Raw genomic sequence first — 14,161 nt, 5'->3', positions numbered from 1 at the left:
AGAGATTCGAGGATCGCGGACTTCCCGAATTGTTAATCCTCGATCCGTGATCCGGCAACGGGACCTCTTTTCGATGGACCTTGACAATTTTGTATCGTGCAAGTGGTCCTCCTCACCCCCGACCCTGATTCCCCCCTTTCCACCGTGAAAACGTGGAGTGTACATTATTTTTGTAATATATATCGACTGGAAGCGTCAACGTTTTCTTTATCCTCCTGGACGGAAGTTTGCGCGTTATACTCGCTGAACGAAAAAAAAAAAAAAAAACGATACGTCGTTAATTCGACGTTTTCAGGGAACACCGACACACCGAGGAATCGCACACTGTGTGTCGTATATCATTCTTTTCGAATAAAAAAAAAAATCTCTCCCACGCACGAGTCTTACGAAATATATACAAAAAAAAAAAAAAAAAAATAAACAAACACCTATGTTCGTCGTTGCCGAGATTGCTTGTTCGATCGACGCTTCAACTGTGTTCTGCTTGGACGATTTTCCAGATGCGAGACAGCGACGGGCCGGTTATCGTCGACGACCGTCGGGCTCGCGTCACGAAACGGAGGACAGGCTGCTACCCGACAGAAGATTCTTCTGCGAGAGTTGCGGGAAATCGTACAAGTGGAAGGAGTCGCTTTTCAAGCACAAGCGCGTCGAGTGCGGAAAGTTGCCGCAGTTCTCGTGCGAAGTTTGCGGCTATCGGTTCATGCACAAGCACCACCTGCTTAAACACATGACCTCTATCCATCAGCTGGCTCCGATGAACGGAGCCGTGATGCTCGCGTTTCAATAACGCCGTTCTCGAGACCGAACGCAACGCGATCCCTGCGATCGAACGACACCAGGTGTCGCCATCGTTCGGATCCTGCGTATCCATCACCGAGACCCCGCAATGGTTACCGAAACACCTTGTAATTTTACCGAATAAAATCGCACGATCAGTCTGAGCTGCTAGTTCGCCGTCGCGGTAAACGCGTTTTCTTTTCCGCAAACCGACGATCAACCGTGACACCCTCATGGACCGCTCTCGCGTCACGTTCAATCGTTCGGAGTTGTTACCTCCGAAGCGAGCGAAACGGAGAAAGCTGCGTTTGGATCGCGCTCGAGACCGATAAGGAATGCGCCTGGAACGAAACGTCCGCTGATAAATATTTCAATTGTTACGCGCGTCGTTGGAACCGCGCGGAAACATTACCGGAAGATCGTCGAGACCTTCCCGATGAAAACGAGTACAAACACGACCTACTTTGGACCATGTTTACTCGTGGACGATTGAACATTCTCGAGAAACGATTTCAACGACTATGGTTAAGACGGTCCAAGCGCGGTCGCGTTTCGATCGATCTTTCTCGGGAAAGTTTCACCGATCCGTTGATGATACTCTCGCGAATATACGACGACGAGTATGCAAATTTTAATTTTCATTGGTGGACGATACGATCGTTGTTGAATAGATCACTGTTGAAATCTAAGCGAGAGTTCCATCCCGTGTGCATATTTTATCGAACTCGTCCGAAATGGTGAGCCGCGCGACTCGTCGGGTTGCCTCGCGTCGATATCGAGCGAGGTGGGCTTAAGTTTGTTTCAGTTGTCCGGGGATTACCGTAAATTTTTAATTTTCACCGGTTTCAGAATCGTGAACAACGCTCGCGGGAGAAGAACGTTTCTAATCTGTATTCGTCTCGTTTTCAGGTTGGCCGAGACAGCAACTGTACATCGCGAAGCCCTACAACTGCAGCAATTGCAGCAAGCGATACGTCAGACGCGATTCGTTGTACAAGCATTTGCGATACGAATGCGGAACGGAGCCGAAGTTCGCCTGCACCGTGTGCGGCCGAAGATTCAAGCGGAAACACCATCTCACCTATCATCTGACGAACATGCACAAACCGAACTGAACCGATCCGTGTCCGTTTATGGACAACCTCCGTTGCTCGATACGTATTGTTACAGAAAGTTGAATAAACGCAAAAGCGAATTACAAATTTTGTACAGTGTATCGACGACATATATACATATTCTTCTAAACGAACGGGTCAGACTCTAGCAATTTCGAGAGAGTACGGTAATCCCTCGTTAAAACGTCGCAACGGTCCCTCGATAAAACGTATCCACGGCAGCTACCGATGCGAACAAGAATATTTTATACTCCTCCTTGTATCTTCTCCGGAGCATTATCGACGAGGTTGTCCCTCCAAAAAAAAAAAAAAATGGTTCAAACACGTCCGTATTCGGAGTATTTTTAATTGTACGGGAGTAAAAGTTTGAAAATTAAAAAATGTTTCGAGTACGGTCGCGTTTGAACCGGTGAACCCACCGTGAAATTGCGTTCGGATCGTGATTTTCTAATCGATAATCGACGATCGTCTCCCAGCGTCTCGCAGGAGGTTCTTTTCGCCCTAACCCGAGCCAAGACGGTTCGTCGTTGGTGTTGCATATTCGTTAGCGATGGAGGAGCCTTCTACTTCGCGTCGTCGCATCGTCGTTAGCTAAAACGCTCGTGAAACGCGGGTTTTTCTTAGCCGATCGTCGACCAATCGGCGTCGCGTTCCCCGCGAAACCGATCATCACTGACGCTGCTTTCCTTTCTCGAATGTTTTTAGCTGTTTGGAGACCGAGGTTCGGCAAAGCGGTCTCGGCCCGCCGGAAACCGTTCGTTTGTCACCTGTGCGGGAAGAGTTACGCGTGGAAGGAGTCCCTTTGCCGTCATCTCCGCGAGGAGTGCGGGGTACCGCCGCAATTCCGTTGCGCGAACTGCGGGAAAACGTTCAAGCAACGGTGCAGCTTGCAGAGACACTTGCTCAACATACACGGAACCTACGACGCACCGAGACGCTAGATATTACCACGAGCGAAACGTCGATGCGGAAACGGAGAGATCAAATCTACTCTCGAGAATCTTTGAAAGAGCGCGAACGCGCTCGAAGAATCGAGGGGGAAAGAAAATAAAAAAAAAACGAAAAGAAACAACGCCGAGGAGAAACAGAGAACCGGAGAAAATGGCGACGATAGTTGTAGTATTAACCGCGGAATGAGAATACGAAGAACGGCGAACAATGATTGTACACGTACGAGGTTCGGCCGGAAGTTTTGCAATAAACGTATGTTCGATCTACTCTCTGGTTTAATCTGGACCGATGTTTTCGTTCTGCTCTCGATTTTGTTTGGTTTCAGAGGCGATTCGACAGGTAAGAGCGACTCCTTTAACGCGTCCAATGCGAGGGTTGGATCGCGATCGATCGGAGTATCCTCGACGAGACGAGGCGTCTCCCGCTTAGGTCGTACGAAGCGATCGTTCCCTGCATGTAACACTATCTGTTCGCCCGGAATGACATTTAACGTTAGAAAGCAGGAAACGAACCGGAACGATTCCGAAGTGGCGAGCAACCTCGTCGTTTAGCCGTTAGCCTCGCTTCTCGCGATTCGCGTCGCTCGATTTGTCCGCGATCGGTTCCTATCGTGACCTGGTAGCATCCGAAAAATGATTGGCCGCCTTCGGGCTTTGCTTTTCTATTGCAGAGCGCAAATGGGGCCGAAAACACGACGCCGGTGATCCGCGTTCCCATCGAAAACCGTATCCCTGCCCCTCCTGCGGAAGATCGTACACCCGCAAGGACACGTTGCGTCGTCACATGCGCGACGAGTGCGGAAAGAATCCACAGTACATCTGCTACGTCTGCAAGAAAGGCTTCAAACAGAAATCGAACTTCCAACGACACAGCGCGAACGTACACGGCTTCAAGATGTGAGCGAGACACTCCCTACGGAGAAATCGCCCGCCGCTGAAACTCACCGCCCGAAAATTATACCAATCGTTCCCCGAGACAGACTCGTCGAGCGTCGAGATGCGTCCTTCCCGATCGCACGCGATACGTGATTCGTGTTACCTCGAGAGAACGTCGCGCCGCGAGTCTGCCTCGCGGGACGCCACCACGCACGAATCGTCGTGCGACAATTATTCTTGAAAATAAAGCATTCAGAAATAATAACGCAGAAAATATCTTCTATCGGCGATACTTTGTTCTTTATTTTACACCCGTTCGTTGACGCGATCGCGCGAAATGCCAACGAGTGTCATCACTGGAAGATCGACCGAGTGCTTTAGCGACACATCCGCCGCGGTCACACTGCCTCGAGAAATAATCGAAACGCATCGATCATTCTCCCTTTCGTTTCGTTCGAGGACCGTCACGCGCGTAGACTCTCATCTCTATGTAGAACACGCGGCCGTACATCGGTTCCGTTTAACACGTTGACCACACGTTTCGAGACACCCGTCTACCTCGTACACGGACCGAATACACGTTGCATTATTTTTCTACGGCGTACCGAACATTTTCACCCAGAAACGTACTCCGTTGGAAAATTGTATCTCGGTGCGACGAATTTCCATACGGGTTTTCACGAATTTATCTGTACGCGGTTCACCCGCGTAACGATTTTGGATTTCGTTCGGTCGCGCGTGTAAATCGGTAAGCTCGCGCGAGAAATCTACGTTGTATTCTACCGCAACCGAATCGTACGTTTTGTATTATAACACGAGCAACACGAACAGCGTTGAAAAGCGAGGGCGTGCACGCGACGCAGGTATCTTTTCTCGTCGCGTCGCGAGTATCTTTAAAAAAAAAAGAAAAGAAAAAAAACACAGAGAAATCGTTGAATTTTAGGTAATGCGAGTTCGAAAATGATAGCGTGCCCCCTTCCTCCCCACTCTCCCGGCCTCGTCCTCTCCGGGAGCACGTCTCGTGTATATCCACGTGGTCAACGTGTTAAAGCGAATGGGATTTTGGTAATTAAGAGTATACCGGCATCATTGAAGATCTGAATTTTACGAGTACGCGTTTCTTCGCTAGCTTGATCGAAATTGGATCGAATAATTGAAGCCTTTCGTCCTCTAAATTCCAGGTAATTGCTCGAGGAGCAGGTATTCGTCGTCGCGGGGACAAGATTTCTTGCCGAAGCCGTTTCCTTGCCACAAATGCGGTAGATCCTACAGGAACAAGGGCAGCTTGAAGCGTCATCTCCACGACGAGTGCGGGATACCACCCCAGTACATCTGCAGCATCTGCGACAAGGGATTCAAACAGAAGGCCAACTTCCAGCGGCACAACTCGACCATCCACGGGCGTATATTTCTCCTCGGTCCGTGAGGACGGCGACGGCTGCGCGCAAGGGGTCTTAGTCGCCGGAAGATAACGTTTCCATCGTCTCCTTGAGACAGCATCTCCGACCAAGATATCTCGGAATGGGAATTCCGAATCGGGAATCTTTCACGCGGCTCCGTGTACTCACTTTTTGCTCTCTTCACGTACACGCGTAGTTTTACGCAGCATTTAGTCTTTTCCGTTTTCGTAATACTCACTATTTGCTAATTCTATCGATGGTGCTCATATAGTTAAACGAGACAAGCGAGTGAAACAAACAAACGCAAAAAAAACATAACAGGCGATGTAAGGCTTCGCTATCTGCAATCATTTCTCGCACGACCTATCTATTTCTCCTCCAATGTTTTTTGTTTTTTTTTTTTTCTTGTCTTCTTCTTGTACGACAGAACGGATTTCGATTCGCGACGACACGTCGCGCTTGGATCGAACGACGCTTAAAAAGAAAGGAAAACAAAAACGAAGGAAAAACGAGACTTCTCGGGGGACTGGGTGCGCGACGCGCGGTATGAACATTTCGTCGCGATCACGGATTCGAACGATCGAAAAACGACAAAAAAATAAAAATGGTCGGGAGAAATTGCGACGTTAAATTGGTTTACGAAAATTTCATTCTGTAAGCGATGTTCTGTGATACGTTAAACGAATAATTGTTATCTTTGAAAGAAAAAAAAGAAGGGTAACGAAGAAAACGATGTTCGCCGAGGCCTTGGTTATACGTAATCTAGTTTCGCAACGTATGACTGTAGTTTATTATAATTTTATTATAACTATCGAAGTACGCGGTAATAAAATTGTAACTACAAGGGCAAACCGTGTCTGAGATTCTTCGCGGCAGCCATTTCGGTATCCTCGAATCGAAGATTCTACCTACTGGAAGACACACTTCCCTGGAAGACGAAGAAGAGACACAACAACCGGAAGAACAACACCGAAGATTTATCGTTACGCTCCACCGTTGATCGCATAGTTTTCTCATAGTGTTTCTCTCTCTTTCTCTCTCTCTCTCTCTCTCTTTTTTTTCTCTCTCTTTCTGTCTCTCTCTTATCTCTAGCTTCTCTTTGCACGGTACTACGAGTCGTTAGATTGTTAAGCAAGCAACTTTCCGATTTCCCTGGTCAACTTTTGCATCGTCGTTGTGGGTACTGGAATAATCTCGATACGATGAAATATTACCTAGCGGGATACACTTTGCACACGCATCCGTTAACTCGGTTTCAAGTAGTACCCACTGTTCTCACTTAACGGCACGTTTCGGTTCTCGTTGCCAGCGAGAACATTTTCCTCTTCTCCGTTTGCGATGCTTTCGACAACGACCTAGCAAGATCCCAGCGAAGATACGTGTACCAGAGGAGTTAGCTTCGTACCCGAAGATATTACCAAGCGTTGAGTCTGCGCGAAGAAGAGAGTCCAGTTTACCGGTGCGTGTATTCAATCGATTGTGTTTCGATTCTGATTTCAGGCCAGCCGAGATTTCGAAGAAACGTCGACAGGGACGATCTACGGAAGCCGTATCCGTGCTGCAAGTGCACCAGGTCCTACACGAACAAGAGCACCCTGAATCGCCATCTGCGGGAGGAGTGCGGGAAAATGCCGCAATATTTGTGCCGTTACTGTCAGAAGGCTTTCAAGCAACGTTCGAATTTTCAACGACACGTCTGGACGGTTCACGGATACATCATGTGACCCGATCTTTCTTAACTTTTCCAGCGCGAGGTTTCGCTCGCGACGCGCGTACGTAACGTTCAAAGTACTCGTCGACGGGGAAAGACGCTAATTCACGGACAATGTTAATCGCCGTACGATCGAGACAACGCCAACTTCCTTGTAAGCATTACAGAATAAAAACACGATTTTCCATGCATCGCGAGTCTCTGATCCTTTAACTCCACCGTTTTTTATCCGCTGTGCTTGATCGTGGCTCGAGGTTGCGCGGAGGAGGACTCCTTGTTGGATAAAATGATCGAGAAATTGTGGAAATCGTCACGGTGTATCGAATACGCGGTAACTCCTCGTTAAAACGGACCATCGTTGCGCTTCTCGAGAGTACCAATGAATACGAGACGAAACAGGGCCGTGTTCGAACGGATTTTAACTGCAACCGATCGAAAACACGTTGAAAAATTCCACGAAAAAGTGAACACGGTGGTCGCGTCGCCGGGACGAAGCTCGTCGATCCATCGATGATACTCTCGCGAAGATACGAGAGATGTATAAATTGTAAGGCACACTTCCGTTAACGAGGGGTTGTCGCATCGAGATAGATAAGGAAGAAATTGTCGAGGTAAAAGTGTGCTTTGCTCGCCAAGTCGCACGAACGGTCCGTGATGTTGGACGATCGGAAGGTAGTAGAGCACTGCGCGGCGTTCGTATCGTTCGAAATCCATCTGACGAACGAACTGTGATTTCAGGGTGGCAATTCGTCGTGGGAGAGGCCACGGAGACGACCACGTCCTCGAATTGCTACCAGTGCAACAAGTGCGGGCGAACGTACGTTTGGAAATCGTCGTTTCAACGCCACATGAAGCAGGAATGCGGCGAGAAGCTGCAGAGGGCCGTTTGCAAGAATTGCGGGAGACAGTATCGTTGGCGGGACTCGTTGAACAGACACTTGAAGTACGAATGCGGACGCGAGCCGAGCTACGTGTGCTCCGCCTGCGATCGAAAATTCCGTCACAAGCAACTGCTCGCCAATCACCTACTGAGATTCCACGAGACACCGCCGAGGAACATACTTTAGTACATATTTTCTTTCTTGACTCTAGCTGTTAGTTGCGTTTCGTTCGAAAGTTCCTGTTAACACCGCGTCGCGTCACCGAGTCCGTCGAAATATCGGACACCAATAAAGAATTACGTTAATCTTCCAAGCCGATGCTTCACCTTTCATCGTATCCCCCAGCCCTCTCCCCGTTCACGTTCGATGCATTACATCTACCTCTCGATAGTCCCGGTGCGGGTGGGGCAGTACTAAGAACCTCCTCCTCGTCGGCAATGACGATAAATAACCGTTTCTCACCGTGAGAAAGGATGTCCCGACGTTTAACGAGAAACCCCCGTTTGGTCTCATTGTCGTTCTCTTTTGCGATCTGTTCCAGACTCGAAGAGGGACCACAACCGCGTCAATTACGACGCCCCGTTCATCTGTTACAAGTGCGGGAAACGTTACACGTGGACGGACTCGCTGACCAGACATCTGCGCGAAGGCTGCGGGAAATTGCCACGGCACAAATGTACACTCTGCGGACGGAAGTTCAAACGTAGGGACTATCTCTTGCGACACGAGATTAATGTCCACAAGATGGAGTGAAATGGTCCGATGAAACTTTACAAATCGACCATTACCGCGCAACCGTCTCGAGAACGTTGCGCCATTTTCGTCGACCGATAACCTTGCTCCGTACTCGAGCGCAACTTTTGTAACGAGATTTTCTAACGGTTATCCTTTTTTAAACATTCCGAGTACGGTATGTGTACTCGACCAGTTCGTACGTAAGTTCCTCTGCTAACGATAAGATGTAACGACGACTATGAACCTCGCGTATCCGTGTTACCACGTTTCTTTTTTTTTCTTTTTCTTTTTTTTTTTCTTTCGTATCCTTGGACACGGTGGTGGTTCGTCGCGAGACGAACGTGTGCAACGATACGATGGTAAAACGGACACCGAACGTTCGGAGCAGCGGCTCCGTTGAACTGTACAACACCGACACGAGATTCAAAGACTTGTTCGTCTATAAGACTGATATTCACCGACTCCAGAGCGTGTGCACGTTCTCTACCGCGAACGTGGAGGTTTCGACATAGTTTTTCACGGTACTCGACTACCGATTTCTTACTTATTTTTCTAGGGTTATTCGAGTAATAGAACGAACGATGTAAATACGTTAGATCCTACGTCCGCTACGAATTAAGTATTCCGTCGAAACGAATAATAAATTATGTTATTTATCGTTATTGATACGTAGGTTGAACCGCAGGCTGTCGCACACGTACTTGTAATTGTTTCTTTTGTTCGATTTAAGTTAGTCGTCGAGGACGGCCCGTTTAAGGCGGCCGGCTAGCATCCTTGTATTCCTAATGTCGTTCGACGTATTTACAACGTGTACAATGCGAACAGACTTTTAAATGTGTTTTACATGTTACAGAGATCGACGTGTATGAGAGAAACGAAACGGAAATATAATAGGTGTACATACATACTAGACGCTGACCATAGTAACAGTTTCTTTTCTTTTTTTTACTTCGGTAACCGTTTTGTTAAGCGACGTTGTGATGTAAATAAAGCGCATATTGGCAACTTGTTTCATTCTCTGTGTAAACGTGTCGTAAATCAATCGAAACGCTTATTCGATCGTATTATCTTACACCGAATGCAACACTTCGTTTCCGACGATCGGAACTCGATCGAGGTGTATATTTTATAACAATGTACACGGTGTTCTGGATTGTGTCATCTACGGGACGTGCTGCACCGTGGATTCCGGGTGCTCCGAATTAATACCGAGAATCATGTAAAATATCGTACCAAATTTCTAACGGGTGCATTAAAGGCGGCATATTTCAGTCCAGAAAACTAATACTTCTACAGTTTTATCTTTGGAATTTTCCTTCTCTGATCGAACATCTCGATACGTACGATCTACGAGCTCGGTGGACGAACTACTGTGCCGGTGACCGTAACAGTTTCTTTTCTTTTCTAGTTGTCGAACGAGCGGAAACGGGAAGAAACTCGTTCGTTTGGCGGGCAAGAACTTTGTTCGAATTGATAGAGGGAACTACTCGCGCCGAGACCCTGTTTCGAAAATTTTCGTTTCAAAATTCTAACTCGATAGCGCTAACGGGTTCCCAAATGTAACAAAGCGTTTCGAGACTGACCGGCGTCCCTTACCGCGCGTTTATATCGATTTGTATCTAAGCAAGACAAAAAGAACAAAAAAGAACAAAAAAAAAACTATTCGAGAACGCGCAACTTTGAACGTAATTACAGAAGCTTATTGTTCTTTCAGTTTACTTCAGTCCAGACTATTACAAGAGACTCGGGAGACACTTCTGCTCGAGCTGCGGGAAGGAGTACAGGTGGATGCAGTCGCTGGTTAGGCACGAGAGAGAAGAATGCGGAAAGGATCCGCAGCACAGTTGCCCAGTCTGCGGAACGAAAATCCGCCACAAGTGGATGTTGAAAAAGCACCTCATCAACGTTCATCGCTGGCTCATCACCGACGGGAAGAACATTTAAACTCGAACTTTTCACAGGATCAGTGCGGAACGATTACGTTTGTATACTGGCATCGTAAACACTGCGATCTAAAACGGTGCCAGTCATGGGGAAACTAGCTTCTCGTAGCTACACGATCGAATTGCCCCACGATATCGTCGATTTCTTGCGCGTAGACAACCGTCGTAACTCGATAAGCGTTATATTTTATAACTTTACTTTCCCCGCGAGGGACGTAACGGTAATCTCCGGATAACTGAAGAAATTTCACCTCGAGTAACCGAAACTTGAGTGTTGTCGATCGATCGGTGGTCTTCTCCCGATGAAAATTAGTCCAAATACGACCTTCTTCGGACCATTCTTCGTTGCGCAAAATTTTTTTTTAAATTTTCAATTTCGTAAAATTAAACGTAGTCCGTTCCATTTTTCGGACTAGTTTTCACGCGGAAGACCCCATCCATCCGTTGACAATACTCTCGCGAAGATACGAGGAAAAGTATACATTTTATATTATTCTTATTTTTACTATTAAACATTGAGACACGAACGGTCTATTCCTGGAACGAAAAACAAATTTCAGTGATCCAGAGAATACCGACAGTGTTTCGCGACAAAGTTAACGTAACTGTATTCGGTCGACGTTTGAATAAATGTTACGCTTTTTTTTACTCTCGAACTTGTACAGTGCGCGGATAAAACTGTATGTACCTATGTACATTATATGAAGTTTTGGTAATAAACAAGACGATAGAACGAAGGATGCGTAACAAACCACCGCTAACGATAAATATCGTTCCACGTCGTAACACGATGAGAATAAAGAGCGGGAAGGAAGGGATTTCGTACCGACGGATCATAGACTAATGCCAATTTCTCTTTGCAGGATGTCCAAGATCCGCATACCATATGCGTTATCGTGGAAGATATTCTTGCGACGCCTGCGGGAAAGAATACACTTGGAAGCCATCTTTGACGAGACACAAACGCGAAGAATGCGGCAAAGAGCCACGATTCGCGTGTCCCGTTTGTAATCTCAAGATTCGTCGCAGTGGCCAATTGAAGTTGCATCTAATTCACGTTCACAATTGGACGTCAATGGATAACGAGTATTTGACGATGCCAGTGTACGATGAAACATGAACGTTCATTTTAGGTTGAATGCACAGGGTGTGAGAGGATTGAACGATAAGAGCAACGATGCGGTGATTCTACGTAAGAAAATAAATCGTAATTATTTTTTTTTTTATATCTAAAGTAACTTGAGAAGTTCTATATCGAGGTTGAATATTCTCGAGACAAGAGGCTTCGTTATCGAGAAAATTGATTTGGAAAATTCAATGGGTACGCGTCGAGAACGACTTTATTAAGGTGTCTGATCGTTACTCGCTGTTTCTACTCGCGTGGTTGTCTGTAAGCGTTGCTCACGGTTTGGTATTATTTATTTGTCTTCAAGGTTAGTACCTTTCCATTAGTTAGAATCGGCTAGCATAGATAATACCGTACTGCTGACGATTACAAAGACCACCGCAAGTAGAAACAGCGATCAGTGGTCAGACACGTTAGTCAGACACGCGCGCGCTTTATGAATTTTCAACGTCGTGTTTCTCGAAACCAAAGCGTCGTACGAAAGAAAGTTATTCTACTTTTTCTCTCCGTTCTTTCGCGTAGAATCACCACCTTTTCTCTCGTATCGCCGATTACACGACACCCTGTCCATCTCGCCGCAACACGAATACCTGTTCTTCACACATTGTTCGTCGAACGAATTTTTAAACGAACCGACTCTTTTATACCTTAGCGGTATTCTGTGTCTCTCCGAGTAGCAAGAAACAAAAACAATTCGCACGAATTACACGCGCAATCCACCGATGTATGATATTATTTAGTCACCGCAGGAATGTTAACGTTAATCGTAGAACGAAGCAACGGCTTAGCCTATACGATAACGATCGTTGAATATAAAACGTTCATTATTTCGATCAGTTGTGGTCCTCTTTGTAGAAATTTCCAAACGACAAATGTTGATCTAAACTGAAGAGAATTGTTCTCGAAAATATACGGATGATAAACAGATACAAAATTTTTACTTATGTACCAGTGAATGTAGCTTACCTGTAATCTACTGGAATTAGAGATGAAAGGACCAGAAATGAAAGAACAAATGCAATGGTAAATATTTTTTATCGAGCATCGTGCATCGATAGATCGAGTCGTTGCTTCGTTCGGCGGTTATTGTTACTGCACGCGTAATATCGTCTAGAGGAATGCTTCCAGCAGTAATAAAAGTTTGTCGTATCGTTGATTTTTAGGCCTCCATAGGAAGTTCGTGTGCGACAATTGCGGGAAAACGTACAAATGGAGAGAGTCGTTGCAACAGCACCGTAGACTGGAATGCGGAATCGAGCCGCAATTCGGCTGCATCTTTTGCGGCAGAAGGTTCAAGCATAAGCACCACTTGAAAGAGCACCTGAAGAGACGTCACCAATCGAAGCTCTCTTAGTTCGATGATCAATAAACATTTTCGCCCTCTCTACGTTCCCTCTCCCATACGTGCTATTCGATACAGGCACGCTAAACGTTACAACGAAGAAAACGAAAGAAAAATGTCCGAGATCGTTCGTAATGTATCAATTCGCGTAAAATCGATCCATCGTTTCGTGTACCAACCGTAGCGTTAAGTTTCGATCGAAATGTACAACACGCGTTGATACCACGTTTGCATTTTGGAGACAAGAAGATCATCGCGTAACGTCCGAGTATCGAGTATTATGCATCCTATTTTATACGTATCGATGTACCTGTAAACCGTTCGAATCAAACGATTGTTACTAAATACTCCTGCTTTGTATATTTTCAAGATCCAGTAATAAAAGAATCATTGTCGAAGAAAATCCTCGGTTAAGAGTACTTGCGATACGCGCAGTGTGTCCAATGTGAAACTGGGACGTTGTCCGTATTGTTTAAAGACGAAAGGGTTGCTGTTGCGTTCGTTGTGCAATTGGTTTTCGCGGCACTAATAAAAATGTACCGTTCTGTGATTTCAGGTTTACCGGTATTTGTGTTTCGTCCGAGCTATCTGTGCAACAACTGCGGGAAAACGTACAAATGGAAAGAGTCGTTGAATTTGCACAAGCGAATGGAGTGCGGCATCGAGCCGAGGTTCTCCTGCAAGATATGCGGCCGAAGATTCAAGCACAAGCACCATCTCACGAAACACCAAAAATCAATTCACAATTACGTCGATCAGTGGCAATCGGCCGACGAATCGACCAAGGAACTCGATAGACAGTCGCGATCGTACGCGGACGCGGCCACGTTATGAGTTTCGTTATGAGTTTTTCGCAACACCAAAGCTGTCTCTCGCGTGCTCGACGCGAACCATTTTCATTTCGATCGGATTAAATGCGAGTAATAGGATAGTGAAAAAGTAGAACGTAATTCACATTGGAAGTTTTGAAAAAAGAGAATGAATTCGACGCCGTTCGATGTATGTTAACACTTTACCGATCGGAAGCCTATTAACGTATCCTTTAATCGTACGTTTCATCTTTCTTGCACGAGGCAATGATTAATATTTCAATTACGATTATTCTTTTATTTTTGTAGGCGACCCTTGGAATGTTTGCTCCTAATTTATAATGTGAATTTTTGTAGAACAAATGCCTTGATTTTAAAAGCGAGCCTTACTCGACTTGATCGCAACTGACGTAATTTAATCACCGAGGTGGAATAAAGTTTGGGGCTGCGTTAATAAAGTTAGTGTAAATAGTATACATCTTGCTCTTTAAAT

General features: G+C 46.1%; 6 protein-coding genes and 1 long non-coding RNA gene across 9 annotated transcripts in view; 6 read left to right on the top strand and 1 right to left on the bottom strand.

Moving 5' to 3' along the window:
• Positions 1-14,161, bottom strand: part of LOC143149484 (uncharacterized) — a 125,599-nt gene that overhangs the window by 52,591 nt on the left and 58,847 nt on the right. The gene's annotated exons all lie outside the window — the stretch shown is intronic.
• On the top strand, positions 49-892 carry LOC143149473 (uncharacterized). Its single transcript, XM_076316883.1, has one exon. It carries the CDS (start codon positions 431-433, stop codon positions 788-790), a length of 360 nt encoding a protein of 119 aa, XP_076172998.1. The 5' UTR covers positions 49-430; the 3' UTR covers positions 791-892.
• LOC143149480 (uncharacterized) lies at positions 2,573-2,850 on the top strand. The gene has a single exon (XM_076316892.1). The coding sequence runs from the start codon at positions 2,591-2,593 to the stop codon at positions 2,834-2,836; it is 246 nt and encodes an 81-aa protein (XP_076173007.1). The 5' UTR covers positions 2,573-2,590; the 3' UTR covers positions 2,837-2,850.
• LOC143149469 (uncharacterized) lies at positions 3,028-5,023 on the top strand. Its single transcript, XM_076316876.1, has 2 exons — positions 3,028-3,185; positions 3,517-5,023. Exons 1-2 carry the CDS (start codon positions 3,029-3,031, stop codon positions 3,744-3,746), a joined length of 387 nt encoding a protein of 128 aa, XP_076172991.1. The 5' UTR covers position 3,028; the 3' UTR covers positions 3,747-5,023.
• On the top strand, positions 4,896-6,654 carry LOC143149482 (uncharacterized; the record flags this gene model as incomplete). The annotated part of the gene is made up of 1 exon (XM_076316894.1): positions 4,896-6,654. A coding segment is annotated over one exon (252 nt), but the record flags the coding sequence as incomplete, so codon positions are not given.
• On the top strand, positions 6,798-9,371 carry LOC143149472 (uncharacterized). Its single transcript, XM_076316882.1, has 3 exons — positions 6,798-6,986; positions 7,571-7,898; positions 8,255-9,371. Coding segments are annotated over exons 1-3 (369 nt in total). The 5' UTR covers positions 6,798-6,946; the 3' UTR covers positions 8,256-9,371.
• Positions 11,278-12,872, top strand: LOC143149478 (longitudinals lacking protein, isoforms A/B/D/L-like). Of its 3 annotated transcripts, none has more exons than XM_076316889.1 (2): positions 11,278-11,495; positions 12,681-12,815. In XM_076316889.1, exons 1-2 carry the CDS (start codon positions 11,278-11,280, stop codon positions 12,688-12,690), a joined length of 228 nt encoding a protein of 75 aa, XP_076173004.1. In that variant the 3' UTR covers positions 12,691-12,815. The 3 variants fall into 3 exon arrangements, with proteins under 3 accessions (XP_076173004.1, XP_076173003.1, XP_076173002.1); XM_076316888.1 differs by having other exon boundaries at positions 11,468-11,583; positions 12,681-12,872; XM_076316887.1 differs by lacking the exon at positions 11,278-11,495 and adding an exon at positions 11,500-11,598 and having other exon boundaries at positions 12,681-12,872.

This window comes from Ptiloglossa arizonensis, chromosome 7 (assembly GCF_051014685.1).
Source record: "Ptiloglossa arizonensis isolate GNS036 chromosome 7, iyPtiAriz1_principal, whole genome shotgun sequence".
NCBI lineage: Eukaryota > Metazoa > Arthropoda > Insecta > Hymenoptera > Colletidae > Ptiloglossa > Ptiloglossa arizonensis.
This window is presented reverse-complemented; position numbering and strand designations above follow the sequence as displayed.